The sequence below is a fragment of the Saccoglossus kowalevskii genome, chromosome 9, assembly GCF_978046115.1.
Source record: "Saccoglossus kowalevskii chromosome 9, keSacKowa6.1, whole genome shotgun sequence".
In the NCBI taxonomy this organism is placed as follows: domain Eukaryota; kingdom Metazoa; phylum Hemichordata; class Enteropneusta; family Harrimaniidae; genus Saccoglossus; species Saccoglossus kowalevskii.
The window spans coordinates 5,519,174-5,540,430 of NC_140649.1; the positions used below are offsets into that span (position 1 = coordinate 5,519,174).

At 35.4% G+C, this 21,257-nt stretch overlaps 1 protein-coding gene across 1 annotated transcript; it reads right to left on the reverse strand.

Annotated features, from left to right (window-relative positions):
* Positions 1-702: 702 nt before the first annotated feature.
* On the reverse strand, positions 703-14,325 carry LOC146738070 (uncharacterized). Its single transcript, XM_085503082.1, has 12 exons — positions 12,586-14,325; positions 11,937-12,080; positions 11,536-11,666; positions 10,497-10,568; positions 10,284-10,379; positions 9,301-9,389; positions 6,055-6,157; positions 5,786-5,888; positions 3,684-3,791; positions 2,624-2,719; positions 1,760-1,858; positions 703-1,563 (listed from the first exon to the last, which is right to left on the reverse strand). The coding sequence occupies exons 1-12, from the start codon at positions 14,222-14,224 to the stop codon at positions 1,334-1,336; spliced, it is 2,910 nt and encodes a 969-aa protein (XP_085359208.1). The 5' UTR covers positions 14,225-14,325; the 3' UTR covers positions 703-1,333.
* Positions 14,326-21,257: the final 6,932 nt, after the last annotated feature.

Genomic DNA, 21,257 nt, shown 5'->3' on the forward strand with positions numbered 1-21,257 from the left:
TGAATTGACTGCATTTATTGATGTCAAAATTTTCATTGATACTCCATTCAAAGAAGTGACTTTATTTATTGATGGCAAAATATTCATTGATATTTCATTCAATGAAATGTCTGCATTCACTGATGACCCAAAGAATCTCCCCTCTAGATCTGCCACTGAAAATATTCATTCATATTCTCCATGCAATGAAGTGACTGTATATATTAATTTCACAATATTTATTGATATTCTATGCAATGAAATGACTGTATTATTGTTCGTAAAATATTCATTGACATTCTATGCAATGAAATAATTGCATTTAGTGTTCGCAAAATATTAATTGATATTCCACACAATGAAGTGACTGTATATATTAATGTTAACTATTGATAATCAGTGTATTTAAGTGACTTTATTTTTTCCAAACCAAAATATTCCAAGTAATGAAGGGACTGTATTTATTGTTGCCAACTTTTTCATTGATATTCCATACAAGGAAGTGACTGCATTTATTGCAGCCAACATTTTCATTACAGAGAGGGTAACCTCATACTCACTTTATTAGTACATGCTTCACACAGAAGTCAATACTGTTGTTTTTTAGCATATTACCAAGGCTGAAGTCATTCTCAAATTTCCAAATTATACACATATAAAGTGAATGTTTCAAACATAACTAAAACATAATCTCTACATAATAAATCATTACTGAACATAAAATTTGTTTGAATACTTTTTTTTTTATTCTTAATGGTACACACTGAATACATGTACATTAAAAAAATCAGCAATAGTCACATAAAGTAAATGTCAATGGTGGATAGGGGGTGGGGCGACAACACATTATCAAATATTCAGGTTTTAATATACATGTATGAGGGGCACACAATGAAACCATCCGTACTTAAACACTAAAAATATGGCAATGCTGCGTGATGGGATGGGTTGTTGTGTGCCCAACAAGTGTTGAACAAGGTGTGATACAGGTTTGTGAAACTGATATAACCATCTTTTAGAGCCCAGATTTCATCATATTGTGAAGCTTTGAAATTATGTTCATAGTTTATCTATTCATATGCAAACAAGTTTGATCTTGCATACTGTTATTACCTATAATTGAAAATTTATCTGCTCTATTTGAAGTGCATCTAGACAAGCACATAAACCAAAATTAATTTATACTGGATCAATATAAATTGACTTGTTTTGACCATAACCATATATGAAAGCACATGCTAACAGAAGCATTCAAGACACATGTAAGAAAGATGAAACTCATTCTTGCATGTATTACATATTTGATAACCACCCCCAACCAACTAAATGGCATACCGAAGACCTGTAGCCAGAGTTAAGAATAATGCTGTTTTGACTTTGATTGCCTTTTATATGTTGTTATCAGATTGTACACACAATACTTTATGTTTTTCCATGACCTGCTGGCCAGTACTTGATTCTCTTTCAGACAGTTAGTACATTCAATCTTTCCAGGAACTTTTAACATTCTGATATTTCTCATAAAATAGTTTTTAACTATTGTCCGTTCTTCTGTGGTCCACATCTTTTTCCCATCACTCACACCTAAGCACAAGAGAAAATGTAATTAAACCAAAAGAGGTCCAAAAGAACTTAGTGCATGGAAATAAAACTGTCTAGTATTCAAGACTTAATGATAGCAAGCAATGTAGAAACCACAAGAAAAATTAATTTTTAACTGAGAGCAAAATATATATGACTTCGTGCTTAGGAAGGGAATACAATCAATCAATTATAATACCTTTATCAGGTTCTCTCTGTAAATAAGCTTTCTTAGTTTCTGACTGAATAGGGTTATCTGTGGAAGTTCTCTTGTTATACAGTGATGACATGATTACATCTGGAATAAAAATAACACAAATCAAGGCAGTTAGTAAATAAAGCTGAAATCACAAGTAATGGAGCACTGAAAACAAACCCAAAAGAATGACACCCTCGAAAGTTTCGCACACTATACTTTGTCTACATTCACTAGGAAAGTACTTTTTTGTTGCGAGCAGTTCAAATTTATGAGTTAAGACGTTATTCAGGAAATTTCTCCCAAACAAGCATGGATACTCTACTCCTATAAGCAGGAGATTTGTGATGGAATGCAACAACTAATGATACTTTCTGCAGAAAACCCATTTACCAGACATTATTTAGCAATAAGAGGTCAAGTACTAGTACAGGGATGTGTTCAATGAGCGAGATGCAGAAAAAACACATTATTTAAGAGGCCATTTCCATCCATTATATGGCAGCGAGAAATCCATTATTTCAATTATAATGCCCAAAATGTAGTGATGTGCTCAAGAAAAAGGACAACAACTCTGTTGTTATTGCGTCCTGACTTTAACACGTTCACAAACAAATGGCATACAAAAACATGTTTATAGGTAATTTTGCAATTAAAAAGACCAGGATTTTCTAACTTAAACGACTAGTAATGGATTTGTTGTTTAAACAATCTTCACAAGTGCGGACAATTTGGTATATTGCTGATCTTTTTTGTGCATTGTCCTCAAGCACTACCCTGTTATTGTCTGATAATGTTACAGCATCTGGTACTGATCAACCAATGAAACCACACGATAACTAATAAGAGATAAAATAAAAACAATACCTTCCGCTGATTTTTTCTTCTTTTTTGGTGAGGAATCACTGGTAGAATATGTGGAGGTTCTTTTATTAGAAACTTGTGTCTTGTTCACAGCAAGATCTAGATTTGAATTAATAGATATAAAAATATAATTAAAGAAAATTTAATGCTGTTTAATATTAATTGTCATTTTATCATTTCCCATGATAAATATTGTGGTGGAATACAATTTCTGTAGGTATGGGATGGGAAAATACTGATATAGAGATAACAAGCAAAGCAGTGACCGTAGACTTGAAGAGAACGTACACAAGTGTTATTATGACAAGTGTGTAGTGTAACTTGCTGAAAACTTGGTCAGAATAAGTAATGACTTTGCAAAGACTAAAAATTACGTGACCAACTAGGACTGAGTAGGAGAAATCGCCTGTACAGTTGTGTTGACTAGAGTGATATTTAACACATTTTATAGCAAGTCACTGTCAACATTGTTGGGAGTTTAATAGTTATGGTGTACTCACTTTGAACCAACTTGGAATCCTGACTCCAACAAGTGAGGATTGACTGGGGATTTGTAGATGTGTGTACCAGCCACAGAAAGCCGATACCAGCTTATCTGTCACTTGACTATTGTAGGGGTGCACCCATAGGAAAGCGGATTGAACCAGACCATTAACGTCAATGTATTCCTACATTGTTTATTAGTTGGAATAATACTGGTGTACTTTGGATTTAACACTGGTACCAGTGGTAATCGCACAGGAGGAATGGTTAGAGGACTCTATTGACCCCTAACTCAACCACAGACACCCAAATGTGACCCTGGTAATCTGAGAATAAGCTCGTTGTAGACCACTCAGGAGACCCTGTGGGAACCCTATCCACTGAACCAATAAAGTGCTACCAGTGGTGTTAGGAAAGCTGACTCACCGCTGACTTATTTTATAACCGGTGGCCAGTTATTTAATAAAGTGCTAGAAAATATTTCTTGGACGAGTTGTTTCAAGTTAAAATTGCAACTGAGAACACAGATTAGTTACAGTTAAAAATAAGTTTAGTCTTACGGTAAGGGAAATAAAATTACCTTCAACAGATTTCTTCATAGGTAAAAGGAAATCCGTCTTCTTAAGTTCTAGGGATGGAGTATGCACAGAAGCTCTCTTTGACATGTGCGTCTTAGAATCTTCTGAAGCTAAAAATAAAAAAAAATACAATTTTATCAGAACAATCAATATGGCAAATGCAATTAATTTTGAACAAAATTATACCATGCATGTCTGGAAAACAGTTAAACAGATAAATTGATGTTATATTCAGTTGTTATTTCAAGTACTGTCTTTGTCCCAAATACCAATGAATCAAATCACGTTCAAGAATTCAACAAGTCATTGTCAATGACACGTCCCCGTTCTGTTCATATTTGAGTGACATATACATTCAAAGCAGATCATGACCGAAATGCACCTGCATATGTACAACACATTGAACAAAATCCATCCATGCATGACTGAGATCCGGTTCTGGAATTGGGAAAATACATGATTTTGATGCATTTTCAGCCTTAAAATGGCCATCATTCAGCTATTGTTAAGCGGATCATGAAACAAACGCACATATCTATTTGTGACATGATGTATCATGTGTGTGTGAAGTTTGAACTTGATCAATCCAGACATGTCTTGGATACAGATCCAGAACTGAATTCTTTAAAACAAAATGGCCACCAGTCGGCCATTTTGAACTTGATCTGGAAAAAAAATGACGTGCATCAAGGTCCTATTATGTTTAATGTATGTACCAAATTTGAACAAAATCCGTCCATGCATAACTGAGATCCGGGTTCGGAATGGTGAAAATGTGCGATTTCAACCTTAAAGCGGCCGCCATTTGGCTATCGTTAATGAAATCATGAAACAAATACACATACATATTTGTGACATGATGTACCTTGTGTGTGTGTGAAGTTTGAACTTGATCAATCCAGACATGTCTCGGATACGGATCCAGAACTGAATTCTTTAAAACAAAATGGCCGCCAGTCGGCCATTTCGAACTTGATCCAGAAAAAAAATAACGTGCATCAAGGTCCTATTATGTTTAATGTATGTACCAAATTTGACTGAAATCCGTCCGTGCATAACTGAGATCCGGGTCCGGAATGGTGAAAATGTGTGATTTCAATGCATTTTCGGCCTTAAAGCGGCCGCCATTTGGCTATCGTTAATGAGATCATGAAACAAATGCACATACATATTTGTGACATGATGTACCTTGTGTGTGTGAAGTTTGAACTCGATCAATCCAAGCATGTCTCAGATACGGATCCAGAACTGAATTCTTTAAAACAAAATGGCCGCCAGTCGGCCATTTCGAACTTGATCCAGAAAAAAAATAACGTGCATCAAGGTCCTATTATGTTTAATGTATGTACCAAATTTGACTGAAATCCGTCCGTGCATAACTGAGATCCGGGTCCGGAATGGTGAAAATGTGCGATTTCAATGCATTTTCGGCCTTAAAGCGGCCGCCATTTGGCTATCGTTAATGAGATCATGAAACAAATGCACATACATATTTGTGACATGATGTACCTTGTGTGTGTGAAGTTTGAACTCGATCAATCCAAGCATGTCTCAGATACGGATGCAGAACTGAATTCTTTAAAACAAATTGGCCGCCAGTTGGCCATTTCAAACCCGATCCCCCCCAAAAAATATGACGTGCATCAAGGTCCTATTATGTTTAATGTATGTACCAAATTTGAACGAAATACGTCCATGCATAACTGAGATCCGGGTCCGGAATGGTGAAAATGTCTGATTTTGATGCATTTTCGGCCTTAAAATGGCCGCTATTCGGCTATCGTTATCGGATCATGAAAAAAATGCATGTGCATATGTCCCATATAATGTGTGATGTATGAGTGAAGTTTGAACTTAATCGGCCCATACATGTTCGAGATACAGGTGATCACGGACGCACACACGGACGCACACAGGGCAAAACATAAGTCCCCGTTTTCGGACTACGTTCAAACGGGGACTAATAAGCTCACTTCAGAAATTTGTTAATCACATCATGAAAAAAAAAACTTTGTGAGATGATCATACAGAATTTGAGTGAAATAAGTACAGCCATGACTGGGAACTGTAAAATGTCTCATTATGTCTAAAAATGGCAGCTTACCTGCTTCTACAATACAACGTGATATATCTTCTCTAAATTGCACTATATTGTCCATGTCATACATTAATTTTGTAGACTGTCCATTAGCAAACTGCTCTGCAAACTGAAAAGTATTATGACATTATCAGCAATAAAATAAACATTGCTGTCGATACAACGGCCTGATATATGATACATACATTGAGAAAGTACTGTAAAACCATTTATTTTCACTGACATTTAATATATCACTATTTTAATTTTAAATGCAGCTGAAAGTCCATAATTACCTTGATGACTAACACACCACATGATACAGCATCATCTTGCATTGTATGATCCACTTTCAATATAGTATAAGTACTGACTTCACCCTTCTTACTTGCATAATTACTAAAAGATAACAGATATTTTAGTTGTTGAAAATGAAAAATCTTGTGCAAGAGTTAGGTGCATTTTTTGTGTTACGGTAAGTAAACTATGGCACGTAGGTGGCACAGGATCCTACTGATAATTTATAGCAAACACTTGTATCAAGAATAATACTTGAAGTAGGAGTGCATATGGATTCAACCTTATTCAATTCTTGGTAATTTGCTCCACAACTACATGTATGTCATATTTTGTTATAGCAACAAAACACTCTTGGGGACATAGTTATGTTCAAACAATAACTACCTATTTCTCATACTACAGTATATCCCAGAACTTTGAGTTAAGGTAGAGATGCACTTTATTTGTGAATTTCAATCAAAAATAGTTTTTTTCGTTTTTTATATAGATTTTTATCTAAAGAACATTCTGTGAAAATTTGACCAATGAATTCTTATGGGAACACCGTTAAAATTGCTGTTTATTTTCTGGTTAAAAATAAAAAACACTCACACGTGGCAATGTTTATGTCCAATTGCCTAATTTGCATGAGTAACCAAATAACAAGACCTTTGATTGACAATATGCAAATCGAGATTGTACGGGTCATAGTTCATTCAATTCACGCGCATGTGCAATTATTCTCAAATCAGTTCTCGCTCGCTAGCAAACCAAACATATTTCCTCAGCGTTTTTTCTTAATTTTTATCATTACATTATGCGTGGTGTGAAAAGAAAGAGAGGTAGAAAGAAGATTCAGATGATTTCTATGTCGGAAGATGCAAAAGCTACACCGAAGGCATCAGCCCACCGAACGAAAAACAAATCGATGTGAGCGTCCAAACATGACTTTCCCTGAAGGCATGAATCCGAGTTTCTGATTGACTGAGAGATTTTATTTTTAAATAATTGTTCTCAAAAAATAAACTGAGCATGTGAAGAATAATTTAACATTGTTTACAGTGATAACTGCTCATAGTCGAAACGAAGCTTACCCATTCACGCTAGTCACAATAAACATCATACTCTTGAATAGGCGTCAATGACTACGGTAAAACTTAGACTCTATTTTAGGCATTAGGAATGATTGAAATGACGCCAAAATACACCTTAAAAGTCCCATTTTATTTTTTTTCTAAATCCCATCCCGAATTTACGGCAGAGTCTGGTCCCTCAAATAAGGGACACGTGAGCTTTGATTCTAACCGGATATATTGCACTGGGTCGGGGAGATACAAACTTTTGTGTATCTTTTGTCCAATGGGTACCTGTACTTCGATCATTCGCAAGTTTTGCTCGGTGGTGCGAGACAGCTTTGTTTGCAACCGGACAAACTCCGTTTAATTCAATGAAGCAAACAACTGACAATGCTAAAATAAATTGCAAAGGTACGCTAAAATTAATTGAAAACAAGCAAATAATTTCAATGAAAAATAAATCACAGGGAGAGGTAACTTGATACATTACGGTAACAACTCTTTCGACGCGCTGACCGCTTCTCCGCGTCTGATGTTTTGCTTTCCTTGTCATAATACTTACTGATTGATGATTTTGTTTTGATTTTTGAGTTTTTTAGCCTGCAACACGGCCACGACCTTTGCTTTTTCCGTGAAAAATGGGGAAGTTTACGTAAATTTGACGGACATTCCATTTTTTTAAACTACCAAAGCACACTGTTTAACACTCCTGTTTTTTTCATTTGCCGATTTCTATTCAGAAAAATTCGACCGCTCGAAAATGCACCTTAATTTTGCACTCTTAAAACATGTCAGATTTCCAACACTAATTATTTAAAACCGGTCGAATTTTAAAACTTTTACGTTAGGAGCTGGAGCTCTCTTCTTGCAGGCGACCGTCGCCGGTAGTACAACAGCATGTTTTGTACGTACACCCGTGCGCTGATTGTCTGCGACTGTCTTAGAAAATCCCTGAATAAGGCGTTGTCAAAATCGGAAAAATAAAAAAATGCCTCCTTAAAAAACGAACATAATTCAAATATTTCTTTTAACAAATATGTTGCAGTGGGAAAAATGGGATTGGAAACGATGAACAAAACTTCTGTGCCTCGCGTTTCGATTCTAGGATTACGCGATTATTCATTATTGTGCGTTCGCTTCCTGGAGTTGGTTCTCAATACTACATAAAAATCATCAAGGATAAATAATTTAATATCCCACTTTGTACTCTTCACGGTAAACCATAGGCTCTGAAATACTCGTAGATTTTTTAATGAAAATACATCGAAGAGAAGCCATGTTTTGATCGTAATAAAAGGTCACCTTCCTAGGACCGCCCCCTGTTTAATAATTCATGAGATGACGTCATATTTACTGGGCATTGCCACGTGTTTTTACCGACCCCATCAAAACACTGGTATGAATGACGTGTTTCTGATTTATATATTCAAGAGCAGTTGTTCTGGTCCAACGATTTTACATAAAATGTCTATGTCTATACGTCAACTTTCAATTTCAATAGTCTAGAAAGTATGACAAAGTATGACAAAGCAGTAAATCCCGGTTTAACGCGCAAATATGCAAATTAGCCTTTTTCTCGTCTTCTATTTTTGGTGAATTCTTGGGTTTTAAATTAAAATAGCTGATAGACGCTTTGGCCATTTGCCTCGAAATTTTCACACATTATTGACAAGGTGTTCCCCCTTCAAAATGCGTCCGGACAGTTTATTACGGCGAGTGGAACAAAAATAACAAGTCCGCAATTAACATGGATATATAAATTATGCAAAAATAGAAAAGAGTGAACTTTGAGGTCATGCTGTGCGACTTTGAAAGTCGTTAGAGAGATGAGTGGACGCATTTGAATTAGTAGTATACCAAGGTATCCAGTGATGTAATTTTACCCACAAATGGACTTGAAGTTTTTAAGCTAATTTTTTTTAAACCACTTTTGTCCAAAAAAGCATATTTTTGACCCAAAATCAAAAACGCATTCTGGATATTTAAAATAAAGACAAGTTAAACAAAGTTTGTATAATAAGCTTTCAGAAAATATATAACATGTTGGATATATAATACCATCTTCATTGTCTAATTACTCAATTAAAAAGCAAGCCAAATAAACTGCATCTCTACCTTAAATTAAAAATCTACAAAATTATGCAATAACAGAAAAAAATAAATTATAATTGAACTCTTCCTACTTACTTCCAATTCTGCTGAATTGTCACCATTGTCTCTTTACTTTCACCAGTAGAATTCAGATATATTATTTCATGACTTTTTTGCTTAACCACCTGTAAAGCATTACAAAAATCAATTCTCATATTGGACAGAAATAAACTAGTCATTGAAAATGACACAGTCCCCGTTAAATATTTGAAAGTTTTCTTTGTGCTTGTCATATTAAAGCGGAGGGGTTGTCGCGAGCGTGTCCTTGAAACTTGAGTTCCAAGTGGTGTATACAACAGATTGTTTATTTACATCAAAACACGTGTTCCGTGTAGTAGTAATATGGCCAAAAATAAAAACAGCCGTTATTCTGCCATCTTTGATCTGATTATGAAACACACTTGATATGTACGATGTATGTGCCAATACGAATGAAAATGGTACATAAATTGTGGAAATATAGTAGTAAGGCCAAAAAGTCAAATGGCTGTCACAATTTGTCATGGACATGTATCCTAACATGTATAAAGTAAATGTATGTGCCAAATTTGAATGAAAACTGACAGAGCACATCCAAGATACCACATAAAAAAAAAAAACAAGATGCAAAATTCAATTGATCCAATTGCAAAATAAATCGTCATGGACATGTATCTTAGCATGTATAATCTATGTACCAAGTTTGAATGACAACTGACAAAGCATGTCCAAAATACAAAATTTTCAAAAAACAAGATGGCTGCTAGTCGGTCATTTTGAATCGAATCGCTGAACCACTGCATGTGCATATGTCCCACATAAGATACTAGGCACATGCAAAGAATTAACATAATCGGTCCAAAGGGATTCTGAGATATGACTCCGGACGGACGCACGGATCATCCGAACGGGGACTAATAAAATTGTTCAGTACTGATGGATTTATGCAAAGGAAATGGAAAACAATTATACAAGAATTTTAGAGTCAACTGTAAAATTGAAAATGGTGCCTGAATTATTTACAGTATTTTACAACTTACCACAAGTGTCCAATGTCCATTTATTATGCCAGAATTAGTTGTTTCTCCACCTTCAAACATAGCACCTATTACCATCTCATACTTGGAAAGATTTATCTGTAAATACATTGTATGCATTAGTAATAATACACATGACTAGTAACAATTGTTGCTAAATGGAAGAAACAAATTTCCACTAGCTGACTAGTCTGGAAAATATTAAATGATAATTACCTTTTTTGGTTTGGCCATTTCACCCTTCAAACAAATAGATGTCATTAAATTGTGGTCAAAAAAAAGAATGGCCTGAAAACAATATAAAATTACATTGTCAGCAATGAAATAAAGGAGATTATGTTTAATGATAAGCAATGAATAAACTGTGGCAACAAAGCATAACAGCAGACACCAATGGAGGAAATAAGTACTAAAAAACTGTTGAAGTGCACTACACTTTGGATATTATGCACTAATGAGAAAAAAATATATTTCAATACATATACACTGTATTTTACATAATATTCACGTCAGATAGCATCAGAAAGTGATGAACAGTGCATGAATAACTCAATCTAAATAAATAAAATTCATTTTGTCCGATTGTGAATGCTCAACACAGACCTGACAAACTTTCATAGAGAATGGTCAATCAGAATACATCTTTAAATAGTAGCACAAATTATTAACAGATTATAGGAGTTACTCAAGTGACTTATAAATGAATGAGTGTCATATGTTAAACACTTTTTTAATCTCATTGATGATCATTATATATCCAAGGCATTCCCATTGAGGTCAGGTCAACAAAGAAGTTGTGAATCAGAGACCCCCCTCCCATCCCCTCCATTAATCTGCCATGCTGTTATGTTGACAGAAAAGAGAATCAGAGAGACCCACACTCCACAATCATCATAAACAAACACAGACTAAATAACACAAATACCAATGGTAACCAGTCAAATATCAAATTACAAAATCAATATTGGGGAAAATACAACCAAATATGTTATCATACCAATTTAAGTTTGATTGAAAGTGACATTGATATGTGAACAAAGTCTATCAATTTTGAACAAATTATCACAGTCAGGGTCAGGGATACCCTGTACCAGAATATCTACAAGAAAAACAAGATTTCTTTCCATTGAGCAGCAATAAGTAAAAGTTTACCAAAATCTTTATCATTCAGTATGCAATTAAATCTTAAACTCAGCTTCCCAATTCAGCCATCACCATTCCATCTGTTCAGAACCTTTCAACATAAAATAAATACCTTTTTCTCTCTTGTGGCAATATAAATAGCAGAGTTCACAATATCATCTGACAGCTGTTTTTTATGGCCCAGGTCCAATATACTGTTCTTCATTATCGAGTAGGGCCCTACTTTCATTGTATCTACATCACCTGTAAAACAACATAAACCATTCAAAAACCCTATTACAATAAATACTTTTTCTATCAGGTTGATGTGGTTGTATCTTGTAGATCTGTATAAGCATCAGTGGCAGTCTTTTTCAGATACGCATGTTTACCTTCACAACATCTTCAACTAATGGAAGAAATTTTGGCATGTTCCTCTTCCTTTCATTCATAGTATTAAGTGCATGTAAATACTGAACACCAAGTGCCTTAGGAAATGGTGAATTAAACTGAACACTAAATATATGAACAAACCTTTAGAAACATCTTCATCATCAATATGCATACATTTGTCTTGTAGTTTTCCATTTATATCTGTATTATTATTATTCATTTCTTGAAATTCCTCATCTTCAATGATATTACCAGTATTCAGTAGGTCTTCATTCTCACATTCATCTATAATTCACACAATTTTGAAAAGTTAGTAAGCCAAATGACAAATATCATACGACTTATTTCAATTCTCGTCCTAAGACAGTGCTCAAAGAGATTACAGCATAACTACTGCAAAGATTGTTCAGTGTCATTGATAAAAACTATTTCCTGAACAAATACTAACCTAATATCAATACACAATAGACTGTTCATTCTATCGGTCATTCAGGTTTTTCTGCTGGCATATACAAGGGGACAATTTTTGTTGTTATCTTTAACAGTGTCAGCAAATACTGATAATCGTTGGCTAGTGTATATTTGATACTAATAGCAATTCCCCATAATCATTGATTGAAATTCCATCAACAAATTCAGGCATTTCAATTTAGGGAAAGGTGACCAGCCTATATGCTAGTTCCATATTTGACATACAACTAAAGAAGGTGACGATGATTGAGTAAAAACAATAGTTGGAGTGTCATAGCAGTGAAACGCAGAATTTATCATGGGATAAAACACTACTCACCATCTATGTTGATTTCTATTTCATCAAGTCCTTTGTTCTTGAATTCTCCAATATTTCCTTTCTCAAATGCCATCAGAATTCTGCTGACCTTTGCAATTTGTAATGTATTCTGTGGAAGTCTGTAAAACTCTCGATGGACTCTTATGTCATGTCCCAAAAATCCAGCAAGGATGTCTTGCTCATTGTCCTTCAAATTGAAGATTTGTGACATTGTAGCAATTTGTTTCCTTAAATTTGTAGAGGTGAACCGTTCAGCATGTTCAATGCCACATTTTGTTACAAACTTTCTCAGGCATACTGTTGCACGTACTGGGCGCAGTGAGTTTTGTAAACACGCAAAAATGTATGGATTTGCCACATTGACTTCAACAGCTTTTCTTTTTTCGATAAGTAATTTTATCTGATTACAGTGATCCTTGGTTAATAGAACAGGCACATTTCTTCCTCTTTTGCCTTTTATTTCAACTCTATCAATCAAACGACACAGATTTTGCTCCCAACTTGTCAAAGATGAACCAGCTTCTTGATTGACTCCTCTTACTTCTTTAAAATCTTCTAGAAGCATTCTTTCCATTTCCCCACTCCTCCTCCTATTGAATAAAATCAATTGGGCTAACGTTATCTCGCTCAAATTCTTCCAGGTTGATGTGGTTGTATCTTCTTGTAGATCTTTATAAGCATCAGTGGCAGTCTTTTTCAGATACATGTTTACCTTCACAACATCTTCAACTAATGGAAGAAATTTTGGCATGTTTCTCTTCCTTTCATTCATAGTATTAAGTGCATGTGAACTTATCGACTGTGCCCACTGTATCTCACACAATTTAAGGAATTTCTTAGCTGCTAATTCGTTGGTAGAGTCTTCATTTTTGATTGCCTCAGCCATGCAGATTGTAGTACATTTCTTCAGAGAATGACCCAACTTTAATGCAAGAGAAGGTTTTCCAAGAACTCTGTCGTCAAGGTTATAGTCTGCCAACTGCTGTGTTGCCTGGATTACAATTTCAAACTTTGAAGGATGAATATATTCTTTTAGGGAGGATGCATTTTTCTTACTGATCTTTCTAAGTTGTATTAGAAGTTTTGCAAGTTCTCTCATTTTCTGCTTCACGTACTGAATCTTTGCAGATTCTGTACCAACTTTCATATATTCCCTGGATCCAAATTCTATGATAAGATCATCATTTCTTGCAATTACTGCCACTTCATCCTGAGTCATTTTAGATAGCACTCTGTCCGCCATACCCTCTGTAACATTATCACTATGTGGTAATAACATTCCTGCTACTTGTTGTATTCTTCGGTGAATTATTTTTGGTGTTGCATTTTCAAACAGTTTGACAGGACATATCTTGTTGTGTTTATACAGTTCTGCTTTGATGAACCAACCCAAACATTCAGGACAAGGGAGATACTGCGATACAGGAACTGTAAATGATGGTCTTCTGTATGGTATGATATAGCCATATCCATCTTTAAGTATTTCAACATTATGAGCATGGTTGCCTTTATTTGTCAGTTTCTGCCATAAAATTTTCCTTTCGGTACTTCCCTTTCTGAAACTTAATGCATAGACAACATCTTTCTCTGTACTGTGTTTATTCTCAAAATGCCTTGGTAACTTTGGATATTTGTTCATGCAGTAAACACAGTAAGCAAATTTGTCCCATTTTCTTTTCCTATTGGAATTATTTGTTGTTTGAACCTGCACCGAGGAAGGATTCACAGAACTGATTTGGATGTCATTCTTAAGATTCTTTGTAGTAGACGATGTACTAGGCAGATTTCTTTTTTCTGAAGACTTTACAAACTCTATGCTCATTTCACCTGCAGAAGTATTTTGATGATTCTTGTTTTCTTTCCCATGAAACTTTGATGACAATGGTGACACAGTATTGAATTCAACGGACTCACAATCCGACAGATCAGGAACAATGATACTATTGGAACAATTATCACTACTTTGACAGATAGCAGCTGATTGGCAAGCCTTATCTTTGGGGCTTATGCTAGATTTCATCCATGGCTTGTCATTTCCTGTAGTTTTCACATCACTGATACTATGCATATCTAATTCACAAGAAAAAGATACATCCGACTCACAATCTGAATTTGGTTCATAAGTAGGGTCAGCATCAGAATCGTCATAGTCTTCTTCAAAGTTTTCACTATCATTTTCATCTTCATTGTCATGAGTAGCTGCAGTTTTTACTTCCATTGAAGGATGTGTTTTAACCTTAGTTTGTACAGGTGTGAGAGGCCTAACTTTAACAACATTTTTACTTCTATCCCATTTAGATTGCAGAAATGGAAAAGAAATTTCAGAATCAGAAATGTCAGATTCACAGTCTGATTCCAAAACAATGTTTGAATCATATTTTTTAAACAAAGTTGATGATTTACGTACATTTTTACAGGAATTAGTATAACCTGGGGTGAGAAATTCTTCTGGTGAGGTTATAAATGGCAAAATGACTCTTCTTTTTAATGATTTTGTCTTGCCTCTATCTGACCCACCATTGACATCATTATGTACCAAACATGATTCTGGTTTCAAGTTGCCACCATCTGGTTCACTTCTGGCAGTTAAAATACTGTTCTGTAAGATGAATGATCCTGAATTCAAATTGCCACTATCTGGTTCATTTCTGACAGGTAGCACACTATTCTGTATTATACACGATTTTGGTCTCACGTAGACACCATCCGAACCATGTGCAATATACGATTCAAGATTCACGATACCACCATCTGGCTCAAACCTGCCAGGCAATATACATGCTTCTGGTTCTGAGTTGCAACTATCTAGTTTACTTCTGTCAATCTGCGTGAAATGTGATTCTGGTTCAGTGTTGCAGTCAACAGATTCACTACTGGCATTGTGGGTAACATGTGACTCTGGTTCAGTGTTGAAGTCAACAGGTTCACTACTGGCATTGTGGGTGACATGTGATTCTGGTTCAGTGTTGCAGTCAACAGGTTCACTACTGGCATTGTGGGTAACATGTGATTCTGGTTCAGTGTTGAAGTCAACAGGTTCACAACTGGCTTTGGCATCATTGTGTACCAAACATGATTCTGGTTTCAAGTTGCCACCATCTGGTTCACTTCTGGCAGGTAAAATACTGTTCTGTAAGATGAATGATCCTGAATTCAAATTGCCACCATCTGGTTCAGTTCTGACAGGTAGCACACTATTCTGTATTATACACGATTTTGGTCTCACGTAGCCACCATCCGAACCATGTGCAATATACGATTCAAGATTCACGATATCACCATCTGGCTCAAACCTGGCAGGCAATAGACATGCTACTGGTTCTGAGTTGCAACTATCAAGTTTACTTCTGTCAATCTGCGTGAAATGTGATTCTGGTTCAGTGTTGCAGTCAACAGATTCACTACTGGCATTGTGGGTAACATGTGATCCTGGTTCAGTGTTGCAGTCAACAGGTTTACTACTGGCCTTGTGGGTAACATGTGATTCTGGTTCAGTGTTGAAGTCAACAGATTCACAACTGGCATGGTGGTTAACATGTGATTCTGATTCTGTGTTGCAGTCAACAGGTTTACTACTGGCATTGTGGGTAACATGTGATTCTGGTTCAGTGTTGAAGTCAACAGGCTCACAACTGGCTTTGGCATCATTATGTACCAAACATGATTCTGGTTTCAAGTTGCCACCATCTGGTTCACTTCTGGCAGGTAAAATACTGTTCTGTAAAATGAATGATCCTGAATTCAAATTGCCACCATCTGGTTCAGTTCTGACAGGTAGCACACTATTCTGTATTATACACGATTTTGGTCTCACGTAGCCACCATCCGAACCATGTGCAATATACGATTCAAGATTCACGATACCACCATCTGGCTCAAACCTGGCAGGCAATAGACATGCTTCTGGTTCTGAGTTGCAACTATCTGGTTTACTTCTGTCAATCTGTGTGAAATGTGATTCTGGTTCAGTGTTGCAGTCAACAGGTTCACTACTGGCATTGTGGGTAACATGTGATTCTCGTTCAGTGTTGAAGTCAACAGGCTCACTACTGGCAATGTGGGCAACATGTGATTCTGGTTCAGTGTTGAAGTCAACAGGTCCACAACTGGATTTGTGGGTAATATGTGATTCTGGTTCTATATTGCAACCACCTGGTTCACAACTCGCATTGTAGGTGCCGTGTGATTCTGGTTCAGTGTTGCAGTCAACAGGTTCACAACTGGCATGGTGGTTAACATGTGATTCTGATTCTGTGTTGCAGTCAACAGGTTTACTACTGGCATTGTGGGTGACATGTGATTCTGGTTCAGTGTTGTAGTCAACAGGTTCACTACTGGCATTGTGGGTGACATGTGATTCTGGTTCAGTGTTGTAGTCAACAGGTTCACTACTGGCATTGTGGGTAACATGTGATTCTGGTTCAGTGTTGAAGTCAACAGGTCCACAACTGGCATGGTGGTTAACATGTGATTCTGATTCAGTGTTGCAGTCAACAGGTTTACTACTGGCATTGTGGGTGACATGTGATTCTGGTTCAGTGTTGTAGTCAACAGGTTCACTACTGGCATTGTGGGTGACATGTGATTCTGGTTCAGTGTTGTAGTCAACAGGTTCACTACTGGCATTGTGGGTAATATGTGATTCTGGTTCAGTGCTGCAGTCAACAGGTTCACTACCAGCATTGTGGTTGACATGTGATTCTGGTTCTGTATTGCAACAATCTTGTTCACAACTCGCATTGTAGGTGCCGTGTGATTCTGGTTCAGTGTTGCAGTCAACAGGTGGTTCACTACTGGCATTGTGGGTGACATATGATTCAGGTTCAGTGTTACAGCCATCAATCTCAACACAAGCAAGTAAGGCATTACTGTTCATGACACATGATTCTGATTGTTTGTTTCCACCACCAGGAACTTTTTTCTATAGATAAAGAAATAATCCAATGTGATTTAGGTTAAGCATACATCTTGCAATAGTGCATTGATAATTATAACTGTACACCAGGAACTAAGTGTATTGCAAATAGTACCTAAAGACTTGTTTTTCCCAACTTATTCAGGGAGATTACAAGATTACAAAAGCATATACTAATTAGATGCATGATATTTATGTTTGTCACTTCTCTCAGGTACAGACACATGTGCTTTCTGTGTTACTACTGACACTAATCTACACCAGCTGATATGAATACTATTTTGCACATTATTCTCAAAACAAAAAGTTACCCAAAAGCCAAAACATAAGAAATCCAACTGTGTAGATATAATACAGATTAAATATTTAATAATATTCAAAAGATAGAAAATATGGGCAGTTTTGGCCAAATATTGAGAATGGTCAATGAAGGCAGAGAATTATGCAAAGAAAGACAAGGAGGAACCAGAACAGAAAATTACCTAAACTTCAAGAAAAAATCACCAATAATGCTCTGAAAACAACAAAACATTTTGATGTTTTGATATGACAAACAAGTCAAAATACCACCACTGTCAAGCAAATAACAAATTTACAAAACAAGTCACTGTCAATGCCCTAGTCCCTGCTCAGTTTTTAGTGACCGCATTAAATATAAACAATGAAAATGTAGAGAAATTACAATAAATGTTAGGAGATTATTCAGCATGTTAAAATATGGTGTTACATCAAATGGCATCATATTCATGTTTTGTTCAGTCAAAGTGACACCTCCTATGAAAAAATCCACATAATCCACACATAATACAGTTGGACATTTTGAATCAAATAGCAAAACAAAACATATATGTTTTACATACCAAAATCTGTTAAAGCATAAAGCATATTTATGAAACTATGAAAAAAAAAAAAAGCATAGCTGCCAGATTGAAGCAAATCACCAAACAGATTCACACGTGATAGTGTCATGTTCTCAAGTTTGAATAAAACTGACCCAGACATGCCTGAGAAACGGTTTACGAGCGTGTGAGGGAACAAAAATGTATACTAGTCTCTCAAAAGTCATTGAAACAAAAACAAAATAAATCAACTTGTGTAATGTATTGTCTTTGTAATGATTTTCAACAAAATTGTTGAAATGTTGATTTTTGGTGTGTTATTGGACTAAAATAATCACCAGTTGGCCATTCTGAATCAACAAAACAAAATAAAGTGATCATGCAAGGAGTAAATGAAATCAGCAAAGGCATCCCTGAGAAACAATGACAATGGCAGGTACAAATTTTTGAGATTTTATTGTTTTTGGAAAAGGATGCTAGTCAGTCATAATTTCAAAAAACAACATTCGTCTTGCGTTTGTACTAAATTTGAACAAAAAATATCTTGGAGAAATGAAGACCAGTCAGCCATTTGAATCAAACCATGAAACTATCATAATGTGCATCAGTCACCTGATGTTCATACCAAGTTTGAACAAAATCAACATAGGCATGTCTGGGTAACACTTCTTTTGAGACAGAAATGGCTGCTAGTCAATCAAGATCAACAAAATGACAAACAAATCCTATGCATATGTATTTCATTATGACTTGTCAATGAATGAACATATACACGTATACACAGACGGAACCAAAACACAAGTCCCTATTTTGGAATTTGTTCAACAAGGCCTAATAAAACGCAGCTTAATTAATTAATTTTGAGTTAGTAAAGTGGTTTTTATAGGCCATCATGAGTGAAGCTAATTCATAGAGGTTGACCAAATGTTTTAAGAACAGAATTACATAGTCAAATTTACATGAAGCAAAACATTTTTTTTTCTACTATACTATTTATAGGAAATGAAGTTCACACACAGATGATCAAAACTGAAAACACAATCTTCCAACCAAGAAAGAATCTCAACAACATTTCCCAGTCAATATATGTACAAATATGTACAAACTATCAAGTAAACAAAACTTTCATTGTAGCCAATATCATCTACAATATATGATTGTGTAACTATATCTCAACAGTAGTTAAGTGTAAGTACCACTGTACGTACCACTGCAACGCCTTTTACAGCAAAAAAGTGGCTGCCAGTATTTCAGACATCCAGCTAATTCCAGTAAGAGTATAGATATTTACCTTAACTTCCCAAGGTAATCTAGTTGGTCCATAATTATAAAGAATCTCTTCATCAACGTCAATGTCTTTGATTGCAAACAATGCTAGGTATGGGCGACTCCTTAGTTCTATTACTTGCATTCTTGAATTTGGGTGCTTTCTTTCATGATTAACCAATCGTCCATATTTAGGACCTTTTGAAGGTTCATCAGTTGCATCGACACTAAAAAACAAGTTTTAACCAAGTTTGAGTTTATATAACCTTTCAAGCCTATATAGTGCTTTACAAACTTATTCTTGTAGTCAGCTTTACATACATGATTATGATTAATAACATTCTAAAACAAAATGGACATGGTCATATGAAAAATAAAACATGGGGTCAGTAGCAAAATTTGAAAAAAATATTTACATTCCCTAGAGTTAATACAAAAGATAATAATAATAATATACCTGGTAATAATGGTAATAATAAGGGTAATAATGTTCTTGAGCGATCATGAATGGTTTTAAAAATATATTGGAACTTTCATCAATTTTACTATTTATAGACAACAATACTCAGGTAGAAACAAACAGTATTGCCCATTGTTAAAAACAAATTACATAGCTCTACAAATGTACATCTTACTCTGAAGTTAATACTAATTCTTTATACTAGTAACCAACAGTATTTATTATGTAAAGTGCTGTCAGATTAAATTACCATTCATAATGTATATTGACTTATAGATATACTCAGAAATCTGCTATCATGCTCAAGCTCCAACCCGAGGAAGCTGCAATTGGTAAATTTTCCAGAAAAATATTTATTTTCCTGAAAATTTTATATGTAGCAAATTAAGGTATACCAAAACAAACAAAAATTATCAAATTTTGCATCACTTGTCACTACAAATACCAGTCTAAGATGCAAGGAAACTTGAGACTGATAGACAAAATGATGTGAACAGTTATGGGTCATCTCTATGAATTTTCTATGCATGAATTACAAATGCTATTGCAACGGCGGGGGATAGGCAAAAAGCATTCTGGGTAGTAATTTCAACAAATGGATGGAAACCTTAGTCAAAAAATAAAATGTCAAACGTGCCAAAATATTAATAGAAAATACTAACCAATAGCTTTTTCCTTTATGCTTGAAAAAGTAACGAAATACACTTTCCTTGCTGTCTTCACGTCTTTCACCCTCCCTTCCAGTTAATAGCTCACCATGATATTCTAAAAGGAAATCACCTTTTGTAAAATTCTTTGCAGCAAATACACCTCTTCCTGAAAATAAAACAGTCAAAATACATCATCACATTGGATTTCGACAGCTTTTATATTTCCAGTAAGGCAATTGAATTGCATGTTCAATTGTTCAGCGACCAATATTATATTATATGAGTGTTCTCAATTAAACGCGAAGTCGGTACAACACCGGAGTATTAGTAAACTTGCTGCCAACTTGCAATGCAACGTGTGGGCGTGGCTACCCAAGATTTCACATGCCACCACTTTTCAGTGGCGTCAATGTTTTATCTGAAAAGTTGATTGCTTTATAAGCATGGATGGCACCGAAATACTTTCACAAAGCTAGATTATTGTTGACCTACAAATGATGATGTCCATGCCCGCAAATCTGAAAATGATCAATTCAAGTAAT

Bases quoted from the DNA above. Each gene is read 5' to 3' on its own strand.
- LOC146738070 (XM_085503082.1), bottom strand. From the start codon at position 14,224: ATGAACAAATATCCAAAGTTACCAAGGCATTTTGAGAATAAACACAGT. The intron at 10,380-10,496 runs GTAATTATCATT...ATGTATTTACAG, and splicing joins AAATGGCCAAACCAAAAAAG to ATAAATCTTTCCAAGTATGA. The intron at 2,720-3,683 runs GTAATTTTATTT...ATTCAAATCTAG, and splicing joins TATGAAGAAATCTGTTGAAG to ATCTTGCTGTGAACAAGACA.